This window comes from Erpetoichthys calabaricus, chromosome 1, assembly GCF_900747795.2.
Source record: "Erpetoichthys calabaricus chromosome 1, fErpCal1.3, whole genome shotgun sequence".
NCBI lineage: Eukaryota > Metazoa > Chordata > Cladistia > Polypteriformes > Polypteridae > Erpetoichthys > Erpetoichthys calabaricus.
In genome coordinates, this window is record NC_041394.2 from 26036408 (window position 1) to 26049771 (window position 13364).

Here is a 13364-nt window from a genome sequence, read left to right on the forward strand (position 1 = left end):
AAATAAGTAAAGAATGAAATGTCTTTGTATGCTGCAGCATTAACAGTGTCCTTCAATGGAACCAAGGGGTCTTGCCCCGAACCCTGACACACAGCCCCAGACCATCAGCCCTTCTCCACCAAACTTCTCTACTATGCAGTCCAGAAGGTAACATTCTCCAGGCACCTGCCAAACAAAGATTAGTCCCTTTGACTGTTAGACAGTGCCGTGTGATTCATCCCTCTGGAGAATGACTTAATATTGCTCCAGAAAACTTTGGCGGTCCAGCCAACACTTGGCATTGCACATAGCGATCCTAGTCTTGTGTGCAGCTGCTTATCCGTGGAAACCCTAATTTCACGAAGCTCCAGACACAGAGTTCTTGTGCTGATGCTGCTTCCAGAGGTAGTCTGAAACTCTGCTGTGAGTGATGTAACACAGGAGATTTGATTTTTACACGCTCCCGCACTTGACGGCCATGTTCGGTGGGTTTTCGAGGTGTATGACTTTGTGGCTAAGCTGTTACTTCATTACTTCATAGCACTTACAGTTGACCGGGGCAAATCTAGCAGAGCAGAAATTTCATATACTGACTTGTGCCAAAGGTGGCATCCTATGATGATGCCACGTTTAAAGTCACTGAGCTTTTCAATGTGACCTGTTTTACTGCCAATGGAGATTGCTTGGCTATGTGCTTGATTTTGTTAGAGATGGAAATGGTTGACATCTGAACTCAATAATTCGAGGGAGTGTCCAAATACTTTTGACCATATAGTATTTCTGGATTCACTATGTAAGAAAAATAAAAGTGAAGTCAGATAGTCACGTCCTTGGACGGTAATGCACAAAATGACTTGCTCACTATGTGTACCTGAGTGAGTTACTAAAGCTGTGAGGATTGGAGCTGCTGATATACAGAGACATCTGTACTGTGTGCAAGGAGAGCCCCCTAGTGGCTAAGTTGCTGAACTGTATGCTGCTTTAATACACATTTAATCCATGGCTTCGGAGCTGCTCACTTCACTTGCCGGGTGACTAAAAATATAAATATGGAAACACCTTGACATGGTTTTTAGTAGATATTGCAGTCAAGTGGTTTTCTCACTGAATTTTAATGTACAAGGTAGCTTGTTATGTCTGCATTTTTTATTCACTCTGTCCCCCCCAAGCAGGTCATTTAAACTATTCGGACTCTGACTGTGAAAATATGGAAATAATAATGCAATGTGAAATCAGTGTGCCTCCAGTGGCCATGGTACTGCATTCTGCGCATCGCTGTTGTCTGATGTTTAATTCTCTGACTCAATGTGTATCCTTTATCAAATCAGAGGAGAGGCAGATTTGTGGGGCCAGATGTGATTCTTGGAACAGGAATACACATGTGAGGACAACTCGCTAAAATCCATGGCTGATAAGGCTATGCCTGTTGGGAAATGGAGATAAAAATGTAGCAAAAATGGGCATGAGGCCTCCAAAATGACCTTCCTGGCCCGCCTGAAAGAGGTTTACTTTGGGCCAGTTCGTCCCAGAAATCCGCCTGCTGGCTTCCAGCATAGTAGGCCCCGAATATGGGCAGCTGAGTTAGAAAGTTCAAAAATACTACAAAAGTCCCAGAAAATACAAAAATGCCTGACAACACAGAAAAACCATAAAAACTCTGACTAGATGAGGCCAGTCTCACAAAGAATCTTTATAAAGGAAAATATTGATTCCAGAAAACAGAAAAAAAAATGAGAACAAAATGCTCAAAAGAGCAAAAAGGGTTTTCCTACACAGGCAATCCAAGGTAAACAATACGAATACAAAACCAGTCAGTTAGTCAGTCAGTCAGTCAGTCAGTCAGTTAGTTAGTCAGTCATTACCCAACCCGCTACATTCGCTTCACTTGTTTGGTCCAGTTGTTCCATCTCCCCTCTCGCGTACTGAAGTTGCTGTTGCTGTCTGGTTTACTCCTAACAGTTCACCTCTCCAGCTACACTGTTCTTTTGTATTCGTCTCATCCAATTGTCTTGGCTCTGAGGCTAGCAATTGGAAGGTTGCCGGTTCGAATCCCATAAACCCCGGAAGTGACTCTATTCCGATGGGCCCTTGAGTGTGCCCTTAACCTGCAATTGCTTTGTCCTGGGTATGATGTCAACCTGTACCCAGCCCTGCAGGCAGGTCCTCCAACTTGCATGGAAAACCCAGGGGTTGGTGGCAGGATTGCTGAGGTGTCATCCTTTGTGCGGCTGCAATCCAGGTGGTCTGTCGTGTGATGGGTACAGCAACGTGCTGTAATCAGCACATACTCCCAACCTACTCTGCTGTGCAGGCTTCCCTTTCTAACCCCGACTGGGTGCAGGTGCAGTCCTCCACCTTTTCTGGGGTGTGAATGAAGCACCTGACTGACCCGCTCGCATTTACATGTGAATGCACGATCAGCCAATCACCCTAACCCACCTCAGAGCAGCACATCCGTGTACACACGTGCACCTCTATGCTCCAGGACTCACAATTGTGTATTTCAAATCACGCTTCACCACATACCTCTTATCACACTGAGTGTGTTCAATTTTTGTTCACAAGAACATTTGCCTAAAGTGGTTTGTTTAATAATATTTTAATAAAAATCCATGTTTGGGAGCCTACAACTAGATGACTAGTCATGTGGATTAAGCAGTGCTAGTAACATGAGATTTGTTCATGGTGTCACACACGTGCCAATAGGGGACAGTCAAACGGCTCGATTGAGAGTGAAACCACAAGAAACAGGGATCTGGAACGCGGTAAGAATGCCCTTCTCTCCTTTACGCCTACAGGAAAACACCGGAATAAAACGACGTTACCTCAAAAACCACTCCAATTCCCAAAGAAGAAAACGTCTGTCCCACCCCATTAAATCACATCACTTCCGGTCTCCTCCTGATGACTTCAGTTCCATCCCTCTGTTCCTGATATCATCTCCGGCTTCCTCAATTCCCGTCACTTCCACTATTTCATTTCCTCCCTGTCATTAACTTCTCTATAAAAGCTTTGAGTAACTATGATTGAACTCTCAGTTGTCTATGGTTATTATTTGCCTGTTATTGGCCTTGTTGCCAAGAACTGGACTCTGTGGCTCCCCAACTCTTTACCTGTCTCGTCTTGTCTCATTTCTTACAATGGATATTGTTCATACTGTTACTGTTGTCTGGCATTGGAAAGTACTGGAATTACCAGTGGATTTAACTCCTTAGACGTTTACCCTAACTTAAAGCTCACCCTAAACTGAGGCAGTGCATGCTGGGTATGAAAAGTAAAAAATCTTATACAGTAGCCTATAACACTTGGAAGGAAAAATAATGAGATGAACACTTCAAATGGACATTCTCTGGAAAATCACTTTCACCCAACAATGTGTCTTAACTAAGATGTTCTGGTCAACGCCAACCCCACCCTAAAACTCAACCTTCTCATGAATCTCACCAATTTGGCATTTTATGCAAATTAACTTTGCAAAGATGAACAATACATATGCATTTGAAAAGAAATTGGGAAATCTGATTAACAAGAGGAAACCATTTAGACCACTGAACATACCTGGCTAGCTAAGTGTCCCACTATCCAGATACTTTTCAGCAGATATCAGTCAGGGTTTTCATTTCAACTACATGACTCTCTCTTTTGATCTCATCACCTTTTGTGTGAAGAAGTGCTTCCTTACTTCTGTCTTAAATGCACTTCCCCTTAGTCTCCACTAGGTGTCCCCAAGTTGACTAACTGTTTTCAACAGGATCAAAATTATTGATAATAACAATGAGGAAAAATTTGTCTGGGAGGCCCTAAAGAAAATATTATACTGTTATATAAAAATGGGGTGGCACGGTGGCGCAGTGGTAGCACTGCTGCCTCGCAGTTAGGAGACCCTAGTTTGCTTCCGGGGTCCTCCCTGCATGGAGTTTGCATGTTCTCCCCATGTCTGCGTTGGTTTCCTCCAGGTGCTCCGGTTTCCTCCCACGGTCCAAAGGTATGCAGGTTAGGTGCATTGGCGATCCTAAATTGTCCCTGGTGTGTGCTTGGTGTGTGTGCGTGCACGACCTGTGGTGGGCTGGCGCCCTGCCTGGGTTTTGTTTCTTGCCTTGCGCCCTGTGTTGGCTGGGACCCCCGTGACCCTGTAGTTAGGATATAGCGAGTTGGATAATGGATGGATGGATGGATGAATGAGAAAATACCAGGAATGATTTGCTGAAAGCCTTTGCGAGGGGTTGGCACTTACATAGGGGAAAACAATTCACCAGACAATGATAGGTGACGAAACTCCCAGGGGGACCACACACTACATCCAAACAAAAAAATGTCAGTGATTCTACAAGGGGAAAAACGATAAGGTGGATTAATCCCCTAGATGACGCCCCGTGGGAATTGCAGGTCATGAAAACACACAAAACAAAAAGTGAGAAAAAAATCAATGTTTTTGAAAATCTAGGTGAATCTTAACTTATTGTTCTTGTAGGAGAATGGGATGAATGTGCTTCTCGGGCTGAATGGCCTGTTCTTAATAATAATGATAATTATACATTTCATTTATTTGTAGGCGCCTTTCTAAGCACTCAAGGACACTGAACAATAGATAAAACACTGATTATAAGTAAAACTAAAAATACAAAAATTAAAATCAGACAGAACAATTGTAATCAAAGAGAAAAAGCAGTGACAATGAATCAATATTTCTAAGCTCAGATGGTAATGAGTTCCAGAGCTGGGGAGCTTTGTTCCCCATGGTGGTAAGATGGACAAAGGGGACAGTCGAGGGAATGTTTGAGAGGGAATGACAACATGGAGGAGGATTGTGGAGAGCCTTAAAAGTTAACAGAAGAATTTTGAATTGAATGCGGAACTTAACTGGAAGCCAGTGAAGCTGCTGCAATGCGGGAGTGATATGGTGAATAGAGGGGGTTCTAGTAATGATGTGGGCAGCTGAATTCTGGACCAGTTGAAGCTTATAAAGAGATTTGCGAGAAAGACCAAAGAAAAGGAAATTTCAATAATCCAGATGAGCAAGGATAGCAGTGGTGTGGGGAGTGAAGGAGGGCCGAATACGATTAATGTTACACAAGTGGAAATATGCAGACCGGGAGATGTTATTGATGTGGGACTGAAAGTTTAAAGTTTTGTCAAGGATGACACTTGTGGGGAAGGGGAAACAGAAGAATTATCAATAACAAATGAAAAATGATCAGTTTTGGATAATATTAATTTTCTACCAATGAGGAGAACCTCAGTTTTGTCACAATTCTTGTCATAGTTGTTCTAATGTTCTTAATTGTGACTTGGCCCATGCCTTCAGATCGGCGCTAACCATGTCCACTTTTTTAAAGGGATGCATTTTAGTAAATTAAGTCAATTAAAGAGGTTAAAATTCCAAAGACTTGAACATCTGGTTAGTGGTTGACCAGGCATGCCAACAGATTCATCCGGACATATCAGGAAGCATACAATGTGGGACGTTGGTTAAAAGGTGGGATCTGAAACATTAAATGTGTAGGTTCAATTCCCACCTCTTACCCACTGTGTGACTTTCAGCAAGTTACATGGCCAGTCTTCTTTTCTGCTATCCCTGGAACCTGTACTGGATGATAGCTTCACAGTTGGAAGGCCGACTCATCAATATAAAAAGGTTGATCTCTTTCAAATTCTCACGGCTTAACATGTGCTCTTCATTTGGACACCATGTAACTGTGTGACATGATTAATAATGTAATCTTGTGATGGTGTACGCTGGGAAGTGAGGCTAACACAATCTGAGCCACTTTATACTTTATTGTCAGTATTGTCTCCAACAGGTATAGCCATATTTTTATCAGAATCAGAATCAGAATCAGCTTTATTGGCCAAGTATATGTACACATACAAGGAATTGGACTCCGGTTTTACCTAGTATGCCAGCAGAGTAAACTCTGACACCTGATAGACGGAGGCGAGATTCTGCCAAATCCCACTGGTAACACTTTCAGTTAGATACAGCAAACTTGTCATGGATTTCATTATAAGGAGGACAATGACAGACGCACGACATGGCATCCAATGGACAAAGGAGTCGTGACTCACAGACCTTATTTTCACCAATGACGTAGTTTATTGGCAATAAGCAAACCTGCACTACAAACCTCGAACGTGAAGCAGAAGAGCTGGATTAATTATCAGCTCAGACAAGTCTAAGGTTCATGGAGGATAATCGTAAATCAAATTACCGTCTGGCAGCATGTAATAAATGAGATTGAGGAATTCACATATCTTGACAGTGTCGTATCAAATGATGGGGACATGGAAAGGGACAGGAAATGTGGGATTAGTAAAGCAACATTTACACCACGTCTGGTCATCTTCGTCTGTTAGTACAGCATTACAAATTCGATCTTACGCCATGATTATCATCCCAACTGCCACCTACGGCAACCAAACTTGGAGAAACATGAAACGGATTGCTCTTAAGCTCAATGTTTTTCACCAGAAGTACCTCAGATGAATACTTGGCATCTTATATAGAGTGAATGTTACAAATGATGAGGTGCTGAAGGGCCTGTGGTCACTGGAAAATATCATTACACAACACAGGGTGCGCTTCACGGGACACATATTACGTCTTCTGACTCGATGCAGTCCAAAGTTCATCATGCGCTGGACACCACCAAAGAGCCACTTACCAGTTAGAGCTCAACGTTTTTCAGGAACCTAAAAATTGTCTACCGCTGTATGTAGCTGAACTCACTGCAGCGGATCGAGTCCTTTGGAAAGCATTTGCTGCCTGATGCACCAAGGAGTGTGTGAAGACCTAAGCTAAGCGAAAACTGCGGAAATGTATCCATTACTCATTTACTCTTATGTAACAAGATCTTAACAAAGGATTATTTGGGCCTTCATAACACTTAAAAAGCATCTGTTAAGTGTTTATTCTTCTCTGTAATGTGACCTAATAACAGAACGTCACTTTGGAGTACCCTGAGGTGGCATAACTGAGACACATTTCTCCTGATATTACATATTTAGACTTGTGAATCCTTCATCTTTGATCATCATGTCAATATGTCACACTGCACAGACATGAATAACTGGCCCACTGATTACTTAAAGGTACTATGAAGACCAGAAGAAGTCTTTGTTAAGGTCTTGTTACATCAGAGTAAGTGAGTAATAGATGCATTCTTGCAGTCCATAAACTAACGTGTTACCAACTCATTTCCTTTTACTTGCCTAATTCAGCAGGTTGGATGGAGAAATCCATCAGCGGATACGGAGCACTGATAAAAGGGAAGGCAAAACTTACGTCAGAGGCTGCCAGCGCACTGTCGCCAACTTCTTTTCACTCCCAGGTGTCTTCCTTTTCACTTGGTCAGTCATCTCTGTCCGTGCTTTCTTCAACTGAACAGCATTTGGCACTGAACCGAGGATGGGATTGGTGGGCTGTGCTTGGAGGGTCGTGACAGGAGCAGCTGTGGTAATGGCTCGATCACACCGGGAGCCTTCGAAGCCAGGCTTGCAGACACACTTCTGAGGTTGCTTGCAGGTGCCTCCATTTAAGCAACGTGGGGTACACTGAGCTGTGAGGAGAAGAATCAGAGGAGAAGAGAGGGTAAGGTGTAAAGTAACCAAGACAGCAAAGTCATCACACTTATGTATACAAATGGTGAAAGTGACTAGACAAATATCTCAAAAACAAAGAAGGTGACTTTTTACTTTCTTCTTCTAATAATAATAATAATGGGCGGCATGGTGGCGCAGTTTTAGCGCTGCTGCCTCGCAGTAAGGAGACCCGGGTTTGCTTCCCAGGTCCTCCCTGCGTGGAGTTTGCATGTTCTACCTGTCTGCGTGGGTTTCCTCCCACAGTCCAAAGACATTCAGGTCAGGTGCATTGGTGATTCTAAATGGGTGTGTGTCGTGTGTCCTGCGGTGGGCTGGCACCCTACCTGGGATTTGTTTCCTGCCTTGTGCCCTGTGTTGGCAGGGATTGCCTCCAACAGACCCCTGTGACCCTGTAGTTAGGATATAGAAGGTTGGATAATGGATGGATAATAATAATTCTTTACATTTGTATAGAACTCCTCTCACTACTCAAAGCTCTTCAGTGAGTGGGGAGCCACTTCAACCACTACTAGTGTGCAGCATCTACCTGGATGATGGGACAGCAGCCATTTTTGTGTCAATACTCTACCCACACATTAGCAGTTAGGTGGAGAAGTGGTGAGAGATGGTTAGCCAGTTACAGACAGGGAATGATTAGAGGGCTAGAATGACTAGGCTGAGATCGACAATTTATCCGGGACATCGGGAAACACCTCACACTTTACGAAGGATGCCCTGGGATCTTTAATGACCACAGAGAGTCAGGACCTCAGTTTTATATCTCATCTGAAGGATGGCACCATTTTTAAGGCACAGTGTCCTCTTCACTTCATTGGGGCATTGGGATCCACACACAGACCACAGGGTAAGCGCCTCCTGTTGGCCTCACCAACACCTCTTCCAACAGCAACCCAGTCATCCAAGTCCTGGCCGGGTCTGCACATGATTCGCTTCAGGTGGATGATCTGTTCTGAAGTGCAGGTGGTATGGCTATTACATGCATGAATACAGGACTCAATATGGGTTGAGTATGCCTAGTCTGACATGGATTTTGGTGTACAGTGGTTCCTGCAGTTCACAAACACAATCTGTTCCTGAACCAATTTGTTCGTAGTCCAAAGCAATTTTTCCCATAAGAATATATTGAGATGTAATTACTTGGTTCCCAAACCCACCTACCCCTATTTTTTCATTATTTTTTGTTTTCTTATAGTGCAAAATGTAAAAAAAAAGACATTACAGTATAAAAAAGCCTTAATAATACAAAAATAATGATATCCTTGTTATTATATCATATAATAATAAATCCTTGTGAATTTCCCCTTGGGGATTAATAAAGTATCTATCTATCTATAAAAATATGCGCTATCCAACACGCAAACACCACGTTCATGCTTTTTAATGATTTCTTTCTTCACTTGTATGGTGATTTTCCTAACCACCTTCTTCTCCTTTTCAACACCATTATCGCTCTTCACTTTCTTAGGAGCCATGCTGAAATAGTAACAGGAGCTACTGTAACAAAGAACACAACGCATGTATAGTAAGAACTCGCACGTACAGCACTGCGCACACGTCTGACCGCGACCGAAGACTGGGAGAGAGTGGACAGGATGTTCGGTTAGCGGGACGCTCTTGCGTCGCCGAGATTATTGTTTATAAACCAAAATGTATTTGTTAACCACAGGATTTTTTTATGAAATTTTTGGTCGTGAACCGATTTGTTCGTGGACAGGGGCGTTTGTGAACCACAGGCATGACAAGATATCTTGGGGACACCTTTGATCAAGTAAGGAAATGCAGTCAAACCAGCTAAATAATGATTCACGTGTATAATAATTTAAATCACTGAGCTGTTATTATAAAGAGTGTTGACGTGACAAACATGTTACACCTCAAAAGAGATGCATATGATGTACAGGCTGTATTTTGCCATTACGGGTTACTGAGTGTATATTGATGGACAAAAATGGCGAATTTATCCAATTAAAATGAAATCTATTGCGCAGTAAAGTTTGCAGAAGGTGAGAGGTCTGCAAACTGGCTGAATCCACTGTATATGGTTTTTGCAATAGCATGGATTATAAAAGGTTCAAGAAAAGCCAAGCAAAATGACACCTTTTATTGGCTAACTAGAAAGATTACAATATGCAAGCTTTCGAGGCAACTCAGGCCCCTTCTTCAGGCAAGATGTAATACAGAAACTCTTTAAAGTCTGATGAGCCATCAAAGACGAACCTTTGAGTAGTCCGATGTTCCTATGGCAAGTGCAGCGATACTCCTGCATGCGGAGCAGACACCCAGCAGAGCTGTGCCTCCCGAGAGCCCAGGGCACCTGTGCAGTAAGCTTCAACATAATCACCAACTCCTGTCAGCCAAGTATGCACTTCACATATCTGCACTGATAACAGAATGATGTGCAGATCTGGATGTTTGGAACTCCCCTCTTTAAATCTTAATTTTTCAAATTCCTTAGCAACTCCAACGCTCAAAGAATGTACAGTTGTTTTTTATTTTTTCTGCTGGAACAGCTGTACGCAGCTTTAACTTGAGAAGAACAATGCCCTTTCTACTCTGGTATCTGCCAGGTACAGATCAAATGTGTCATCCAATCAATAGTGTCCACAGTTTCAAATCACCGATTACTGTTTGGGATATGTGACACAGGAATGCTCTACTTCTTGGACTCTGAAGGGAAAGGACCTTCCAGCTCAAATTTTGCAGCCACACTTTCACCCAGAGGAGGGAAAATAAAGCACAGGAGAGTCTCCAGATTAACTTAAGCTGGAATAAGGAACATAAAGATTAAAATAATTGTGACCTTAAGGAAACGCACAATCAAAACTGGACATGAGAAAAAATCTAGGAACATCTCTAAAAGTGAATTAAATTTAGGCAGGATCACCAGCTGAGCTATATGGGAAGTCGGCAGAGGACCACCCTAGCAGGTCACCTAGCGATGTAGTATAACACAGTCCCACAGTCCAAGTATAACACAGTCCCAGCATAAGCACAACACAATACCATGCGTCTCTTCCTTCTCTTTATCTTTCTCCACCTTCACTCCTCGGATCAAGCTTCGTCATTCCTCCTCCCGACTCTGGCTCCCCGAGTAGTGGTTGCTGGTTCCTTTTATAACGCCCCCGGAAGTGCTCCAAGTACCTGATTACTCGTTTCCGGCAGCACCTCCGGGTGTGGCGAAAGAACTGCCCATAAAGGTTCAGCAGCTCCTACTGCAGCACTCCCTGGTGGTGCCTGCAGTTCCCAACAGGGCTGCACCACACTCCAAATCCCATGCAGCCCTGCGCGAGTCTGAGGTGCCGCTGCAACCCAAGGGGGTTACCATCTAGTGTCCCGGGGGAGGTAACACTCTGGCCACACTTTCTCCCCCGGTTCTCCCAGCATGGAGGTGTCCCAGCGAGGCAAGAGCCCCAGCCACACAATACACTGCCCTTCCCTGAGCTGAGCCTTGTGGAGTGAAGCGGCCTGTCCTGCTAGGGCCATCTTTCTCCAGAATGGGTGGTCAATGCTGCCGGGTGCACTGCTTCTCCCTGCAACAAAACAAGACAAGTACGGGGAGGTACTGCACCAACGCCATCTTCCGGCGTCTACTGCCATTTTAAATGGACAGAACCTCCAGACGTGGCCCGGATTCCCACAGCTATAACAGCGTTGCCCCCCCATCTCGCTCCCATACCCTGCGAGCATGAAAACAGGACGGGAAGCCCTGTTTCACCTCGCACGCAGCCGAGGTGGGTGTTTCTCTCCACCTCCACGCAGCGAAGCCCTCTGCTATACCTGAGTGGACGGGCATTCACTCTGTGCTGTTAGGTGCCCTAGTTTTCCCTTTCCGGGTCCTCCTCTTGCTTTTGGGTGCATATTGCAGCATGACAGGGCATCTGCACACACACCGTGTTATCAGTCAAAGAGTTTTTGACCAAAAACAATGCGATTGTTGCTCTACATCCCCTTGTATTTGTCAGGTTTCACTGCCTGTGACTTCTTTTTGTTCCCAAAAATAAAACTGAAGCTGAAAGAAATACAATTTCTTGCCATGTTAGACATTGGATGCAGCCTGCAACAGATCTTCAGACTGGCATAGGCAGTAATGAATCAGAAGCGCCTTCATGTTCTGCTCCGATTTATCCAACCAGGTACTTGAAACGTTTTTGCTGCTCAATTCTCACGTTTCAGAACAGAACAACAAAACTTCCTAATATCATTTTTGGTTGATTTTAACCGCAGTGCCGCTTTAATATGAGTCAGAGTCGGCTCCTGAGAGTTTCAATTATTGAAAGCAGATGAGAGCTGAAATGGTCGAGGCCTCCATTGTGTGAAGTCAATTTAAAACTCCAGGTGGACTTTCTTCACTAGCGTCGGTCAGATGAACACAGCTGGATCCATTTTTGCACTTTTGTTGTATACATCTGGATGCCTATTAATTTCTTTCTTAGAATTAAGTTTTTCTTTGCGTTTTTTTTTTTTTTGTGCCCCATAAAGTGAAAATCTTAAAATGTTCATGCAATCTTCACCCTCTTAAAATCTGCCTGCTCCTCTCATTCATTTCTTCAGGGTGGGGAGAGCATGCACTGATACAGCGCAAGACGAACCACCTGGATTGGGACTGGCATGCAGCGGCTGACACCTCAGCACCACACTGGAGCACTGGAAACAGTAGTATTTCAGCAGTGACATTAAGTTTATTGGATTAACAGAAAATATGCAATATGCATCATAACAAAATCAGACAGGTGCATAAATTTGGGCACCCCAACAGAGATATGACATCAATACTTAGTTGAGCCTCCTTTTGCAAATCTAACAGCCTCTAGACGCTGTCCTCCTATAGCCTTTGATGAGTGTCTGGATTCTGGATGGAGGTATTTTTGACCATTCTTCATACAAAATCTCTCCCGTTCTCTCAGTTCAATTTGATGGCTGCCGAGCATGGACAGCCTGCTTCAAATCATCCCATAGATTTGCGACGATATTCAAGTCAGGGGACTGTGACGGCCATTCCAGAACATTGTACTTCTCCCTCTTCATGAACACCTTTGTAGATTTCGAACTGTGTTTTATGTCATTGTCTTGTTGGAATATCCAACCCCTGCGTAACTTCAACTTTGTGGCTGATGCTTGAACATCATCCTGAAGAATTTGTTGATATTGGGTGGAATTCACCTGACCCTCAACTTTAACAAGGGCCCCAGTCCCTGAACTAGCCACACAGCCCCACAGCATGATGGAACCTCCACCAAATTTGACAGTAGGTAGCAGGTGTTTTTCTTGAAATGCGGTGTTCTTCTTCTGCCATGGAAAGCGCTTTTTGTTACGACCAAATAACTCAATTTTTGTCTCATTAGTCCAAAGCAGTTTGTTCTAAAACAAATCTGGCTTGTCTAAATGAGCATTTGCATACAACAAGCGACTCTGTTTGTGGCGTGAGTACAGAAAGGGCTTCTTTCTCATCACCCTGCCACACAGATGTTCTTTGTGCAAATTGCTCTGATGTACAGATACACCATCTGCAGCAAGATGTTCTTGTAGGTCTTTGGAGGTGATCTGTGGGTTGTCTGTAACCATTCTCACAATCCTGCTCATATGCCGCTCCTGTATTTTTCTTGGCCTGCCAAACCTGCTGGGTTTAACAGCAGCTGTGCCTGTGGCCTTCCATTTCCTGATTACATTCCTTACAGTTGAAACTGACAGTTTAAACCTCTGAGATAGCTTTTTGTAGCCTTCCCCTAAACCATGAGACTGAACAATCTTTGTTTTCAGATCTTTTGAGAGTTGCTTTGAGGATCCCA

General features: G+C 43.7%; 1 protein-coding gene across 1 annotated transcript in view; it reads right to left on the reverse strand.

Moving 5' to 3' along the window:
• The window catches only part of LOC114647801 (latent-transforming growth factor beta-binding protein 1-like), a 636168-nt gene that overhangs the window by 441005 nt on the left and 181799 nt on the right, over window positions 1-13364 (reverse strand). The window contains exon 3 of the mRNA XM_028796447.2: window positions 7262-7535. Within this exon, the coding sequence (XP_028652280.2) occupies window positions 7262-7535 (274 nt within the window). The remainder of the gene's footprint in view (window positions 1-7261; window positions 7536-13364) is intronic.